The 16,950-nt window shown below is 40.7% G+C and overlaps 1 protein-coding gene across 5 annotated transcripts in view; it reads right to left on the bottom strand.

Annotated features, from left to right (window-relative positions):
• The window catches only part of CDH8 (cadherin 8), a 379,890-nt gene that overhangs the window by 348,453 nt on the left and 14,487 nt on the right, over window positions 1-16,950 (bottom strand). For all 5 annotated transcript variants that reach the window (XM_063612664.1, XM_055298666.2, XM_055298667.2 and 2 more), the window contains exon 2: window positions 14,215-14,665. In XM_063612664.1, the coding sequence (XP_063468734.1) occupies window positions 14,215-14,466 (252 nt within the window). In that variant the 5' untranslated portion in view covers window positions 14,467-14,665. The remainder of the gene's footprint in view (window positions 1-14,214; window positions 14,666-16,950) is intronic.

Below are 16,950 nucleotides of genomic sequence, written 5' to 3'. Positions count from 1 at the left end.
AGAGTTACCCTATGGGTGGGAACACCATCTGTAATGCTGATGCATTCACAAAAGCCTCTAGTGAGGCAATATGATCACTAAAGAAAACACAAGACAAGGTGTCCAAAGGTCTGGTTTCTACTGTGGGTCTAATGCCATCTTAGTCATCCCACTTGGCCTTCTGGGTTATTGGGATGATCAAAAGAAATGCTTGGAAGAGCAAATGGTGTTCCATAAAAGTAAGCACTTTTCCATGAGAACGTTGCTCCTATTTCCACAAGAGCCCTTCCATGTGTAAAGAAACATAAGGAAGAACCAAGTAAATTGAGGGAGGGGGTGGCACAGTGTAGGCAGAGGAAGTATAGGTTTTGGAAATAAGCTAGTTTTGCATTCCAATCCCAATTCCCCACCTTATTAACCAACCTGGGACAGTGACTAAATTTCTCTGAACCTATTTCTTTATCTGTTAAAAGGGGGTTGATGTTAATAGCCCTATCTCACAGGATTCAGGTGAGATCTAAAAAAGAGTTCATGTATCCTGGAAGGTACTAGGTAGTCAAAAAAGTATTATTTTCCTTGGTTCTATCTATGTATATTCTCCAACTTCCACCTCTCTTGTTCTTTACTGAACTATTAAAAATGTATTTGCTCACCCCATAAATATATACAAAATGCACACCTTTCCAAAGCAAAAACAAAAAAATCAGAACCTGTGTGATCAGAAAAGTATACATAAAAGTATACATTAACACATCTGTCCAGGGGCTAAAAGACATTAGCCTGGCCCTAGTGAGAGTCACTCAGTGGACCCCAAATCCACTCCATATGGCCTTTCTCTGCTTGCTTATCCTCTGCCTTCCCTTCTTCTCTCCGGGGACTATCCTACTCTCTTTCCTTCCCTCAGTCTTCATTTTTACTTTACCTCATTTTCTCTCTCATTGATTTTGATCCTCTATGTTTCTTGAATGCTGTGATCCTGTGAAAATCTCTTACTTTCTGTATGTTTTCTGGCTCTAGGCTCCTTTTTAAAAATTTATTATTATCTTTATTATTATTATTATTATTATTTTTGAGTCAGGATCTTGCTCTGCCACCAAGGCTGGAGTGCAGTGCTGCTAACACAGCTCACTGCAGCCTTGATTCTCCTGCCTCAGCCTCCGGAGTAGCTGCAACCACAAGTGCACACCACCACACTCAGCTAATTTTTAAAAATATTTTGTAGAGCTGGGGTCTTGCTGTGTTGCCCAGTCTGGTCTCAAACTCCTGGGCTCAAGTGATTCTCCTGCCTCAGCCTCCCAAAGCACTGGGATTACGGTTGTGAGCCACTGTGCCCAGCTTAGCTCCTTTCTTATGTTGTATCACTTGTAGTGTGACTTTTGCTTTGTATTTTTGGATTTCTGTCTCACCCTCTATTTACCACTTGGCTCTGTGGTTTGTGTCTCTTTGACACTGTCTTACCACCTCGTTTTGTTTACGTGTATGTGATGATGGGGAGCTGGGAGAGTCTCCATGTTTATTGTTTGGTCTTTCAGCTTTTTTTTTTTTGCTTGTGTCTTTCCTCCAACTGGTGGGATGGAAGAAAAGATAGGAACATTTAAATGCATTCTTTCTTGGGAGTTTGATGGGGAGGGTCTCGCTGTGTTGCTCATGCTTGAATGCAGTGCCATGATCATACAGTTCACTGCAGCCTCCAACTCCTGGGCTCAGGTGATCCTCACAACCTTAGCTTCCCAATGCGCTGAGATTATAGGCATGAATCACAGTCTTAAATGCATTTCTGATAGTCTAGTTGGAATATGAAATTTGGGTTCAGCTATAAAAAACTAAGACCTTTCTTTACAGTAAGAGTTTAATGACAGGAAAAACAGAAGAGAGTACTCGAAAAACAGTGGCCTTGATCAATAGGACCAGCCACTGCAAACATCTAATGATTTCTGAAAACACCTCGAAAAGCTGATTATAAATGTTCCTACAAAGTCAAGGATGGAATCAGAGGATGAGCTTTTCCAAGGCAAAGCTCCTTTAAGAGAAAAAATGATAGGATGTGCACACACACACACACACACACACGAGTATGACAAAAGGCAAACTGCAACGAGAAATTCATTTATACTTTTAGGTTCCTATATACACATTAAAAAAAAAAAGGAAAGAAAAACTCCACTATAAATAACCCTGCCACATTCTAAACAAAGCTTTTGAGTGGCTAGGGAGTCTGACTTGCTTCTAAGAGTTACAGGATTTAGTCATTTTTAATAGCATGTTTGCTCTTTCATCAAATTACTGTTCCTCAGAGTATTTGCTAAATGCATAAAGGGGTTATTCTAAAGGCATAAAGGGGTTATTCTCAGTGGCCAAGGTACACCAGTAGCAGAGGACATGACCGGAACTGCTCAGGAGAAAGTCACCAAGATGTGGGCTGGAATGGAAGAAATGCAACAGAGAAGCACATATCTATTTGGAAAAAGACTTATAAAGTTACAAGGGGCGTCAGGGAAGTCACTGCACAGAGCTAAGTAAATTATAGATCCCACCTCTGGAGCCTCTGTAATATTGTCCACCAGCTCAGTTTCCAAGAGTACTGGGAATTGTTACTAAATTATTCAGCATTAACACAATTAGTTCAAGCAACTGGAGGGTACAAGCGTTTTGTCTTCTTTCAGTTCCTGTCTATGTGTACAAGATTTTATTTTTCACTGCACTCTTCTTTTTGCTGTTCTGGTGATTCTCACTTTAAGAAGAACCTAGAAAATTGCTCAGTTTTGGCTAAAGATTCCAGTGAGCTCTCTAACTTTATGCTACAGCTCTGGCGTGGTTAAAAGCTCTGCCCAGCTCAGGCGAAACCAGAATCATTACACTCTGGTCACCTAGCCTCTGAGAATTTACTTCCATCCAAAAGCCTTAATTCTCTTGGAATGGAAAATAATAACATGTAAATATATTTAAAGCACGTAGCAAGATGTCTGAAATTTTCAATAAAACCGTTTTTCTCTTCTTGCTACTCCTTCTCCATCATTTTTTCTTATTCATCAGCACGATCATTTTTAATATATTTTTAAAATGAGAAAGCAAAACATCAAGATACTAGGCTAACCCCTGTATTAGGAGAATAACCCCCAGATTGTGGTGTACTTGGTAGCAGCCCTGCCCGGGCCCAGGCTATGCCAATGTCCTCTCCTCTGATTCCCATAAAATAAATAAAACAGAGCCAGCACAAGCCTAATCTTCAAGGACATTTTTCTTTTCTTAAGGGATTTATGTGCACCTCTGTCCCTGACTAGCAAAGCCTATAGAGGTGCAAAAAATACGTGTGGTGGCTTTGTAATTAGAGAAACGTCTCTCATTGTCTGCTCAAATCTTACTAAACCTTTTACATTCTCGTTATGAGACCATACCTTTGTTTCCTTCCATGATCTCACTGTTCTCATCTGCAAATTGGGGTCACAGCCTAGCACACTGAGCACCTACCACATAAGGTTCAAATGAGATCGTGTGTTGCCATGGTAACAGGAACAAATTCTGTGATCACCAAGCTCAGGTTTGACTCCCGGCTTCATCACATAATCACTATCTGTCTCCCCTGCACCTTCTAGTGGAAATCACTATTCCCTTCCGTGACTTTCTTCCGATCTGGTAATGTGTATAATGGTACCTTTATCAGAGGATTGATGTGAAGATTGAATAGGCAAACTTTAATAAATTGTCAGCCATATAGTAAACACTCAATAGATACTATCAGTTTATTCAGGTTACTTAAAATCTCTTTTTCTCTTGGGGGTAGGCACGGTGGCTCACGCCTGTGATCCCAGCACTTTGGGAGGCTGAGGCAGGCGAATCACCTGAGGTTGGCAGTTTGAGACCAGCCTGACCAACATGGAGAAACGCCATCTCTACTAAAAATACAAAAAAAATTAGCCGGCCATGGTGGCATATGCCTGTAATCCCAGCTACTCAAGAGGCTGAGGCAGGAGAAGTGCTTGAACCCGGGAGGTGGAGGTTTCGGTGAGCCAAGATCACACTATTGCATTCCAGTCTGGGCAACAGGAGCAAAACACCATCTCAAAAAAAACAAACAAACAAACCCTCTTTTTCTCCCCCATTTTCATGTCCCTGGATAATGTCATCAGTTTCCTAGTCTCAACCACATATTCACTGAAAAAAAAAAAATGTATCCAACCCAGCTGGGTTATTCTTAGGATTAGGGAGAAATAAAAATACGCATGTAGTATTTTATTCCCTGCTGTTTCCCAATATTCCTCAGCCCTTCTGATCAGGCTTATTTGGATTCTGCTACTGCCTTCCATGGAAGCCCAGTAACATTTGATACTCTGTAGATTTCAGAACACATCTGCCGCATTGTGGTAAATACATATAGAGAAAAGGAAGTAGTCCACAGAACTGAGCAGACAACAGTTAACAGTTCTCACTGAGGAACTGAGCTGGTGGTAGGAGCATGGGTGCACACGCAGGCGGTGGCTTTTCACCATCACCTGCAATGTGGAAGGAGTCCCATCAGCCCACCATATTCATCACCCACCACGTGGGGTTCAAATAAAATCAACAGCTGTTTCCTTCCAAAACCTCACCTAGGGCTTTTCCAAACACTAGCCCCCTTGACCTTTTTTTAAAATTGGGTGGTATTCAAAAGTGACTCTGGCTGGGTACAGACAGCAAAAAAGCATGATTTGACCCACACAGGGGTTGATTGATGATTGGCTGATTTCCTAAAAACTAAATGTGTATTTCACTTTAAAGCCTTTAATGTGCATAAGAATTACCTGGGGGTAGTGTTAAAACACAGATTCTGATTCAATAAGTCCGGGTGTACAGTTGTTGAATGAAATTCTGTATTTCTAACTAGCTCCCATGTGTTGCTGCTGGTGGTCTGCAGACCTCACTTTGAGTAATAAAAATGTAGTGTATTATATTTCTCCTCTAGGATATAACATCTAAAGGGATTCCTAAACATATTAAAATCTGAGGTTAGAGAGCCAGTGCTGATGAGAAAACACGCTCATATCTTAACTGAGTATTCCGATTTTTGTGCACAAGGCTGCCTATCGAAATACTGTGTAATGAAATATTCAAAGACTTAGGGACAGAAACATGGATGACCAAATTAGGCCAAGGTGTGTATGTGCATGCAAGTGGGTGAATTTAAGTTAATTATAATGGAAATGATATGTACAGATGGAAAATACTGAACTATTTTTAAAATACCACTGTCTAGCAAACATTCTTAGCCAGGCCAAAAGAAATTCTGTAAACGCTGTAACACTTTCATCTTTCTTGAATAACATGGTTCCACAAATAACTTTTCTAGGTCATTCCTATCTGTTGAAAAAATTACAAGCAACCTGTAGGCTGATTATATTATTTGAAGACTCATAAGATAGTTTCTCATTAAAAAAATCAAACATAAAACCTTCACATCTGGTTAATATCTGGTCTATTCCATAGTTATGGAACTTATTTAATGTGCATTTAGCAATGCAGAAAGACTGTAGCTGTTCTTTCTCTCTTCATAGTTTCATAAAAATGATTAAATAAGCCTAGTGCTTTATTAATTGATGAAATTGGCCATACAAGTGTTTAGCAGAGGTGTAGTTTTTAAAACGAGATTCTATTTTCCAAATTTGTTTTACATTAAGTAACGGTCCCCAAGAATTTGCTATGAATGGATGGCATTGATGTTAAGATAATTGAAAAATATATTATTTTTTCTCATTTCATTAAGTTTTACATTTTAATAAAAGCGTATTAAGAAAATAAAATGCAGAAAATTATTTTTTAAAACTCATAATCCAACCACATATATTGGGGAAAAAAAGATTGAATATATTGATATATTTCCTTACGGGTTCTCCTGTATTGCTTTGTGGTATAGTTACTAATCTGAATCAATGTCAGAAATTAACTGCTCAATTTTTTTAAGGTGGGTTACCTGGATATCACATACTCATTAGATATAATCATGCATTTGGGATTTTTTTATGATTCTGTGTTGTTTTCAGCTGGGGAAATCTTCACATCACAACAGTGAATAGTGGTTATAGACATGATTTGCATTCTCTTTAAATTAACTACCTAAATCAAGAGCATTGGCAATGGGTATGCTTTTGTAGGGGTGAAGGTAATTGAAAAAATAGCAGTAGAATGACTAAAAGTATTGAATATGGGTGTATGGGTGAGCAAGATAATGGGCACTAATGGCTTATTATTTTTGTAAATTTGAATACATACATCTATATTCATGGTTTGAAGATAGATACAAAAATATTTAAATATATTTTTTCATGTTCACACACATATTTTAACAGATATCTGTCAGGCATTCTGACTGTATCACGCATATATTTTAATAATTATTTTCTATACACATTTTATATCTTGCCTCTGATATTTACTAAGTTGCAACCACACTCTCATAAATCTTAATTTTTTAATGACTTTATGCTATTCTGTCATGTGAATATGCAATGAGTCACTTTCCAGTCATGTAGCATTTATATTTGCCCAATGCTTCCCTGTGAATTTCAGCTTCATACTTGTAATAGGAATCAATACTCTGAACTTGTTTTTTTATACTGACTATCTTGTTGCAATCTATTTAAAAAACAGAATTATATAATCTGATTGTGTCATCCGTAAACATATGACTGCTATTATTTTGCTTCAAGTGGGAAAAATATCTGCCTTCATGAGATGACTCTCAAATAGCTGACAAAATATGCAAGATTCTTCTTATAATAAAGCTGAGAATTTACTTCTCAGAGCATCTACAAACATAAGCATCGATTATCCACTCTCTCTCACCTCATCCCTTGGTAAGGAATGAGATGAGAAGGGTGAGAGTCTGGAGCTACAGGAAAAAACAAAAAGGATTAAGAGATGATTTGGGATTTTGCTCATGCACAAACTCAGCCAAGAAATCCTCCATGTGCATGTGTGTGCATGTGTAGGTGTGCATGTGTGTGCATGTGTAGGTGAGCATGTGTGTTCATGTGTAGGTGAGCATGTGTGTGTTTAGGGTTTCTGCTAATTTCTGCTAATTTAAATGACTAATAGTATTCTCTTTATTTATATTATTTATATTAGCACCCAAAGATTTCCAACAGCTCTGGGATACCCCTATTTCTAAGTCAGGACACTGGGCAAGAGGGAGCCAACCCTTGTTGTTTGGCCAGGTTGAGACACGCGATGCTGACTTGCATTCCTGCCAAATTATTGGTGCACAAGGCTCTGTCTGAGTAGGTAGAAGCTTCATGGAACTGAAAGTGAATTGTTCTCACAAGGCCGAAGATACAATTAAGCTGTGACTGTGTAATCCAGCGCTCTTAACATGCAAACGGCCAGCAAAAAATAATGGCACGTCAAGTGCAATTTTCTCACCAGTCGCAGACGCCGTAAACTGTAATATAGTGTAATTATTTGGCATCCTGTGTCCTTCAAACTAAGCACCACCCAAACGATTTCCAAGTTACAGTGCAGAGGGAAGGTTAGAAGGTCAAATTTAAAGAGAGAAAATGAGTCAGTGCCTTGGAGGAAGAGAATTATAAATAGATGTGGCATTACCAGCAAGAGAGTTACATCCAAATAAGGAACAGCTCAGAAGCCCAGGTAGGAGGAAAAAAGGGAGGAAAGAGAGCAGAGAAGTTTATGTAAGAGAGAGGATTTAGTATAGAAGAACTATGACCACCTGCAGAGCAGACTGGTTTTTTTTTTTTTTTTCCCAAAATAAAGCAATATAAGGAATTGAGGATCACAAGACTTACAGAACAAGGACTAAGGCAACTTGAGCCAAAAATCGATGTTACATATAACACACACACACACACACACACACAGAGGCTGAGTATCTCTAATATGAAAATCTGAAATCTAAATAGCTCCAACATCTGAAAGATTTTGAGCACTGACGTGACACCAGAAGTAGAAAATTCCACACATGACTTCATGTGATGGGTCACAGTCAAAGCTTTGTTACATAAAAACGTTACTTTAAAAATTATAGAAAATTTCCCTCCGGCTATGTGCATAAGGTAAATATGAAACATAAATGAATTTCATGTTTAGACTTGGCTCTGTTCTCCAAGATATCTCAATATATGTCCAAATATTCCAAAATCTGAAAATTATCTCAAATCTGAAATACTTCTGGTCCCAAGCATTTTAGAAAAAGGATATTCAATGAACATGTGGGGCATGTGTGTGTGTGTGTTTGTGTGTGTGTATTCCTGTTCCATAGGGGTTTGTATCTTAAATATATAATATCTTAATCCCATACACTCAGAAGTGAGGAAATTGTACCCAACAGAAATGACGTTTTCCCCCAGTTACTTTGTAGTAGAATTAAAAGAGAAAGAAGCCAGATCTGCAAGAGATCCTTGCTTATCTTTCTAACTTGACACAAGAGACTTTAAGCCTAGTTCTCTGTGTTTCAGTGCAATGGACTGAATGTTTATGACCTTCATATGTTGAAGTTCTGATCTTCAATTTGATGGTATTAAGAGGTGGATCTGTTGAAAGGTAATTTGGTCACGAGGGTGGAACCCTAGAGCCCTTCTGCAAGAAGCCCCAGAAAGTTTCCTTGCCCTCTTTCTACCAATGTGAGAATACAAGAAGATTGCAGTCTACAACCTGGAAAAGGGCCCTCACCAGAACTAACCATGCTGGCACCCTGATCTTAAAGACTACCAACCTCCAGAATTGAGGGAAATAAATTTCTATTGTTTATTAGCCACCCAGTCTATGTTAACTTGTTATACAGCCAGAACTGACTAAGACAAACTCAGTTACCCTGACCCTCTCTCAGCTTTGTAAATAGCTTTGAACATGCTATTTCCTCTATCGAAAATGCTCTTTTTCTCTTTATCCCTGAACGCTGGTTCAACAACAGGTTAATGCATATCAACTTCCAGGTTATTTCCTTTGGGAAGATTCCATCCTCCCATAGAATAGGGCAGCTTCCTCTGTATATGCTTCAAGAGAACCACATTCCTTCACTTCAGAGTACTTATTTCAGTTTTCTTGTATGTTTCTTCATGTGATTATCTGTTTTAATGTCTGTCTCCCTCTAGGAGCTCATTAGTTCCATGCAGAAGGCATAGATAGATCTGTGTTTGCTCAGAGCTGAGAATCCATTGGCAATGAAATACTCTGCAGACAGTAGATGCTCAATAAATACTTGTGGCATGCTTGTATCAATCACCGTCCTGACTTGCAGCCAAGGGTTCTCATAATGACATCAAGCTGTCTACCATAAAGAGTATCTGCACATTTTACCACAGAATAGTATTTTTGTGTTGTGTGCCAGATTCATCAAAAACCACCACAGGTTTTCTCTTTCCTAAGACCAGAACAAATAAGCATAATTGGGCTAAGTGTCCCATGAGCCACTTTTTTCTCTGTCACAGTTTCCAAAGAAAGTCAACACTGAGGTACATGGAGATGTGAATGCTCAATGTTTATGTGTTTATGAACAGGCTCTGCCCTGCCTTGGTCCACAGAGAACTGGAGGCAGGAATAGAATCTGTTTGACTGGTATTTGCTTTTCAGAAATCCAGACAAAACTTTCTGCTCCAGTTTGTACCATAAGCCCAAACACAAAAGTCTGAAGATAGTTGGAAGACAACGTGTTGCTTTATGACAGTGCTAAGAAAGACAGTCTCCACAGAGGTAATCCTGCAGCTTTTCGAAAGAGAGTTGCTTAAACAAGTTAACATTTTCTTCATGCCCACTACCTCAAAGAAAGACTTTCAAAATCAATACATAAAAAAAATTTTTAACTACCCATTAAACTATAAAATACTCATATGAAAGAGAGAACATGAAAGTTCCTTTATTGAAAAATGCCATTGAGCTTATATGACTATTATAAATTCTTCCATTATGTAGATAAATTATTCATTTATTTTTTCATGTAAAGTATTTACTGAGCACTTCCTATATGCAGGCAGGGTTCTAGGTTCTGGGAATACAGAGTAAAGACCAAAGGGCTCAAAAATCCTTTTCTTTGTGGAACTTGCATGCTAGAAGAGACAAATAATAAACATAATAAGGTATAGAGTATGTTAGATAATGATTACCAGGAAGAAAAACAGTCAAGCATAGACAAAGGATATGAAATATTAAAGGAAGAACAATTACATTTTAGAAGAACTGATAGGGAAAACCTCTCTAAGAATATGACTTTCAGGCCAGGCACAGTGGTTCACACCTGTAATCTCAGCACTTTGAGAAGCCAAGGCCGGAGGACTGCTTGAGCTCAGGAATTTAAGATCAGTCTGGGAAACACAGGATACCCCATCTCTACAAAAGATTTAAACAAAAATAGCCAAGCATGGTGGTGCATGATTGTAGTCCCAGCTATTAAGGAGGGACTATTCACTTGTGCCTGGGAAGTCGAGGCTACAGTGAGCTGTGATTGCATCACTGGACTCCAGCTTGAGTGACAGAGCAAGACTCTATCTTAAAAAGAAACCAATATATGACCACTGACTTCATTCCATTACAACAGAAAATATAAAGGCTTATGTTGCTTCTGACCAAGGGAAGGATCTTACTCTCAGTCATCTTACTCTCTCCCCAATGACTTTGCATAAACTCCTCTATCTTGCTGGGGCACTTTACTTCCCACCCCACACCCCCGGGCCAGTGACTCTTCAAGACACACAGAAACATCACCTCCACACTATACAACATGTACCTGTGAAGGGGCTCCCAGAGTCTTGTCTAGTGAGGTAATTGTTAATTTGTCTGCCACTCCAACTACAAACACATACACACACACGTACAATTAAGAATACAATTACAACTACAACTACTATATAGCAGGCACTATGCTTCTATTATTTTCTTTACTCTTACAAATTCTTATTTATCTTATTTGCAAAATCCTTGAAAAACTTCAGTAACCTTCTCAGGGTTAACACCCAGAAAGTGGCCAAGCCCATATTCAAACCTCGAGAGAGTACATCTCTGATGCTAAGGAGCTTTCTCAGCATCCAGCTGCCTACCAATATACTAAAAACAGATGATGGATGCTGTAAGGTTATACGTGAAGCTCTGAAGAACCTATCACTCAAAAACTAGCTCTGCCCTTGAGCTTGAACTCAGCCTGCTAGGTCACAGGCCCCGCCATGGTGACTTGCAGGAGGGCCTTTCAAAGAGCAGGTGTGCTCATAAGTAAGTAATGCTTCTCAGCCGGTTCCTGGGGAGAAGCTGGGAGGTGAAGTGGTTTAAAGAGTCGGATGTGGAAGAGTGTGCACAGAGGTAAAACACTGTAAAGCACCGGTAGGCACCCCGATACAGATCATCTTCGCACTCAGCCTGATTCATAATCTGAAGCAGTCACCTGAAATGTATTTTTGGCTACGCTACAACCCAAGATCCTCCAAGGCTACAGTGTCATAATTTAGGAGCATTTTTCTTTAAAGGGAAATAGGTATGATGGGAAATGTTCGCAGAAAAGTTTTCCAGAAAATAAACTCTGACTTTACAATTGTTTGGGAATTGGTCATGGTAGGAAGCCGTGAAAAGGCTAGATAAAAACCATCACTAAGACTCAAAAGCATTTTGGCTATTTCAAAATCCTAGGATTCACTGGCAACATTTCTGTCATTCAGAGAAGCATGAACGTCTCACGGGTCAATAAGTCACAAGAAGATGCTGAATGCCTGGTTGTTTACCTCTATCTCTATTACTTCATGTAAGGAATGGAGATGAAATCAGTTATCGGATTCTGAGTCCAAGGCAACCCCACGTTAATTACTTTTTCTACCCAGATAAAAATGAAATGTTCTCCTGGGCATAGCATGTTTTGTTATTTACATTATGCAAGACACAGTCAGAGTGATATACCTTCATAAAAAGATAACTAAGAAAAGCAGGAAACAAAGCGTCCACTATGTAAATATGCATGTATTCCCAGAATTTCATATGGTATGAGAACGTCTTGCCTTAGGGCTGATTAAAGAAGTTCTGAATATCCAGAAGTAGGCATTTAAAGACCTTACATTCTTTACTCAATAACTCGTAAGTGTAAATTACAGTTTAAACTCCAGGTAGCTGGTTCCTAATATGTAATAAGGTATAGTGGGTGAAATAATGGCCATTGGAATTTCCAACAGGATTCAAACTCAGGCAGATAATTTACCAGCTCTGTGATCTTGGTTTGGTTTATTAATCCACCTAAACCTCACTTTTGTACCTACAAAAAAGATAAGATAATGCTGGTAAAGAAGCTCATATCCGCCGGGCGCGGTGGCTCACGCTTGTAATCCCTGCACTTTGGGAGGCTGAGGCGGGCAGATCACGAGGTCAGGAGATCGAGACCACGGTGAAACCCCGTCTCTACTAAAAATACAAAAAATTAGCCGGGCATGGTGGCGGGCGCCTGTAGTCCCAGCTACTCGGAGAGGCTGAGGCAGGAGAATGGCGTGAACCCGGGAGGCGGAGCTTGCAGTGAGCCGAGATCGCGCCACTGCACTCCAGCCTGGGCGACAGAGCGAGACCCGGTCTCAAAAAAAAAAAAAAAAAAAAGAAGCTCATATCCAAAACCCATGGGGCCAGATGTATCTTGGAATTCAAAACTTTTCATACTTCAGAAACATTAAGGTATATAAACAATATGGTAAGTAACACCCTCAGCAGGGTCTGGGGCAGCACCCTGTAATCAAACACATTGACATTTTTGCGGCAAAATATATGAACAGTCATAATTACGCATTACGACTATAATAGCCTCAAGTCGGTTCTGCTCCCTGAGTTTGTATCAAGGATACAAAAAAATCTTTCAGATTTTATATTTTGAACTTACGAAAAAGGGAGTGCAGACTTGTTTTATAAATATATATTTGTATCCATACATGCAAATGAACATACATATGCATATACTGAAGGGGGGCTATTGTTCGAATCAAAAAGGTTGGTGCCCACAAAGTGCTTTCATAATAGTGTTCAACAGACAATAAACACTCAGTATTGCCCAAAATATAAGTTCCTTAAAGGCAGAGATCACTGTTTTGTTCATTGATATGCCTCCTGTGCCTAATAGAGCATCTGGCACATAGGAAAGGCTCAATAAATATCCATGTAATGATTCCTGATATCTCCTTATGCAGGCTTTCTTCATCCAAGTAGAACCATATGAAATGAGAAACATAATCCTTGGGGAGGCTCAATTTCTTTTGCAAGACAATAGGGTAAAAGCAGTAATGCAATCAGAAGTTCCCAGTGAAACACAAAGAGTTAAGTCCTGAAGATCAGCATTTAATTCTCCTCCTATTTTTCTTTTAAATCATTGCATTTGGGAAGTGAATAACATTGGCCTGATTCACTTCTAAAACTTATCAAGAAAATCAATCATTGGCAGGCTCATAACTGGAATTATACCTACATGAAGATGTGCATCAAAATTAAAAGGAGCTTATGAACAGTTCTGAGGAATAAACACGTGTAGTCTCCAACAACCCACAGTGTGATTTTGGAAAGCAGGCAGCCCATGTCTACACAAAGAACATTTGTCTAACCTGCCAACAACAGCAAAACAAATGTAAGCCCAGTCTAACACACACGAGCGCGCACACACACAGACACACACACACACTCCACTAAACAAAAATTTTGATTCTGTACATTTGATTTCACCTGACAATGGATGAACTAGTTTCCTATTGCAAAGTTTTTCAAATGGTACAATGCACAGTTAAGCAACCACTTTAAGAACTTCCTTTTCTCCATCCTAGGTTAATTACTGAAAAAGCAGATGATAAAACAAAAAAGATAAATATCTACCTGCAATTAGAGATATCTGCATGGCCTTAAAATAAAATAAAACAAAATAAATTCTCAGGAATTGAAGTGGTAGGAATTCAAACTGAGAAAAGATGCATATCTCTTCCAAGTACTATAAACTAGAGAAAACGTTTGGCATGAGATCTCTCTCGTGTGAATGAGAAAGAAAACTTTATTTGTTTATGCATTATATAAGCAGTGTTATATTTTATTGATAGCCGGGTGGAAGAGGTGGTAGGAGAAGCTTTCCCTACAAGACCATTTAAAACTGTTACCTTGGGATTAATCGTATTCCTAAAAGAACGACAGGTAAACTCACTAACCATCTGGCTTGAACAATTTACAGCTAATGGTGGCCACAACTAAAAAGAGTCTGGTATTAAACATCTTAAGACCACTAACAGACCCTGAAATTGAGATCTTAAAAACAAAGCTTACCCGGCCAACAAGAATCGGTTCAGGTCCAGAAAATTCTTCCAGGACAAACATTTGATTCCAAACCCAGCCTCTTTTGGAGCGGTTCAAAATTCGCTGTTCTTCACCCAGACTGTTTAGTTCCAAAGGGGATCCACTCATTAAAACTTGAGACTGATTCATCGGAGCCATGTAAATGCAAGGGGGAAGAGTAATCCATAATATTATTAATGGAGTCCAGAGATCCAAGAGCATTTCCGCTAGCCGTTCTGGCATGGTCCCACCAGTTAAGCAAATCACCACGAAAATGAGACAATTATTTTTTTTGTCTCCGGTCTGCAGCCATCCAATTCATCATGCAGTGCCGAGCATTTACTTACAGCTCTGCCACGTGTCTATAGCACGGGAAACAGACATCATCTAAGCAGCTTTTCTAAGACCACAATCCATTGGCTTTTCTTTTCATTGAAATTTCCTGCAAAAACAAGGAGGAAGAAAGATAAGGGTCTACTCAAACCGGTTTTCAAATAAAATCACTGCTTTTCAAAAGCACCTAAAGTGAACAATAGTAGGCACTTCTCAAACTCAAGAGTTAAGAAAGTGGATCTGAAGAATTAGAATAAGTAGGCTAGTAAGTCCTTTAATTTTTAAGCTTTATTTAGATTTTAGTTTTCATTCGTAGCTATGTGACCTATCAGAAACTGGTTTGCGTAATAGAAGTTCTCTTTTTCCTCCTTGCTTCTTTCTTTCCCATCTCCCTCTCTTCGTTCTTTTCTTCCTCTTGACTTTCCTCCTCTCTCCATCCCTTCCTCTCTCTTTCTTCCATTCTTTTTTAACACTTCGGGGTGTATGCTAACACAGCCCACTGGTCGAACACACTGTAGGCCTTTTATTCTTTTCTCTTTTTTTTTTTTTTTTACCTGTTTAAAAGACACATTTTAGTTCCTTTTATGCTAAACTCCATGAAATAACTAGCTTCGAACTAACAACATTAAAAAAATACAAATGAGAATGGGAAGGGGAATTTACCCAAATTTTTACAATCTTAGCTTCCAGGATTCATCAGAAGGGATTGCCCATTTCAGGATGCAGAATGCAATCCTCTGCCAGTGAGAGGTGACAGCATGCTGGCAGTCCTCACAGGCCTCAATCGCTCTCGGCGCCTCCTCTGCCTGGGCTCCCACTTTGGCGGCACTTGAGGAGCCCTTCAGCCCACCGCTGCACTGTGGGATCCCTTTTCTGGGCTGGCCAAGGCAGGAGCCTGCTCCCTCAGCTTGCAGGGAGTGTGGAGGGAGAGGCGCGAGCGGGAGCCGGGGCTGCGCGCGCGCTTACGGGCCGGCTGGAGTTCCGGGTGGGCGTGGGCTTGGCGGGCCCCTCACTCGGAGCAGCCAGCTGGCCCTGCCGGCCCTGGGCAATGAGGGGCTTAGCACCCAGGCCAGCGGCTGCGGAGAGTGTACTGGGTCCCCCAGCAGTGCCGACCCACCGGCACTGCGCTCGATTTCTCACCGGACCTTAGCTGCCTTCCCGCGGGGCAGGGCTTGGGACCTGCAGCCCGCCATGCCTGAGCCTCCCACCCCCTCCACGGGCTCCTGTGCGGCCGAGCCTCCCCGACGAGCACCATCCCCTGCTCCACAGCGCCCAGTCCCATCGACCACCCAAGGGCTGAGGAGTGCGAGCGCACGGCGCAGGACTGGCAGGCAGCTCCACCTGCAGCCCTGGTGCAGGATCTACTGGGTGAAGCCAGCTAAGCTCCTAAGTCTGGTGGAGACGTGGAGAACCTTTACTTCTAGCTCAGGGATTGTAAATACACCAATCAGCACCCTGTGTCTAGCTCAGGTTCTGTGAATGCACCAATCGACACTCTGTATCTAGCTCCTCTGGTGGGGCCTTGGAGAAGCTTTATGTCTAGCTCAAGGTTTGTAAACACACCAATCAGCACCCTGTGTCTAGCTTGAGGTTTGTGAGTGCACCAATCAACACTCTGTATCTAACTGATCTGATGGGGACGTGGAGAACTTTGATGTCTAGCTCAGGGATGGCAAACGCACCAATCAGCGCCCTGTCAGAACAGACCCCCCCCCCCGCCCCGGGCTCTACCAATCAGCAGGACGTGGGTGGGGCCAGAAAAGAGAATAAAAGCAGGCTGCCCGAACTAGCAGCGGCAACTCGCTCCAGTCCCTTTCCACACTGTGGCAGCTTTGTTCGTTTGCTCTTTACAATAAATCTTGCTACTGCTCACTCTTCGGGTCCACACTGCTTTTATGAGCTGTAACACTCACCGCGAAGGTCTGCAGCTTCACTCTTGAAGCCAGCGAGACCACGAGCCCACCGGGAGGAACGAACAATTCCAGACGTGCCGCCTTAAGAGCTGTAACACTCACTGCGAAGGTCTGCAGCTTCCCTCCTGAGCCAGCCAGACCATGAACCTACCAGAAGGAAGAAACTCCGAACACATCCGAACATAAGAAGGAACAAACTCCGGACACGCCGCCTTTAGAACTGTAACACTCACCGCGAGGGTCCGCGGCTTCATGCTTGAAGTCAGTGAGACCAAGAACCCACCAATTCCGGACACACCAGGATGTTAATAAGGAGTGAATAAAATTAGAATGCTCCCAGAGAAAAATTCTGTATTGTCCAGCTTGTATGGTATAATCAGGATAGTGTCAGGGTCCCCATTCTAAATGTACAGTTAAAAAGGAGATTTAAATTATGGAAAGCTCCCTTGGGAATAAAATATGGTAACAAATGTAATGTTCA

The sequence above is a fragment of the Symphalangus syndactylus genome, chromosome 11 (assembly GCF_028878055.3).
Source record: "Symphalangus syndactylus isolate Jambi chromosome 11, NHGRI_mSymSyn1-v2.1_pri, whole genome shotgun sequence".
Classification (NCBI taxonomy): domain Eukaryota; kingdom Metazoa; phylum Chordata; class Mammalia; order Primates; family Hylobatidae; genus Symphalangus; species Symphalangus syndactylus.
Note: the sequence above shows the minus strand (reverse complement) of the source record. Positions and strands in the feature narration are given on the sequence as shown.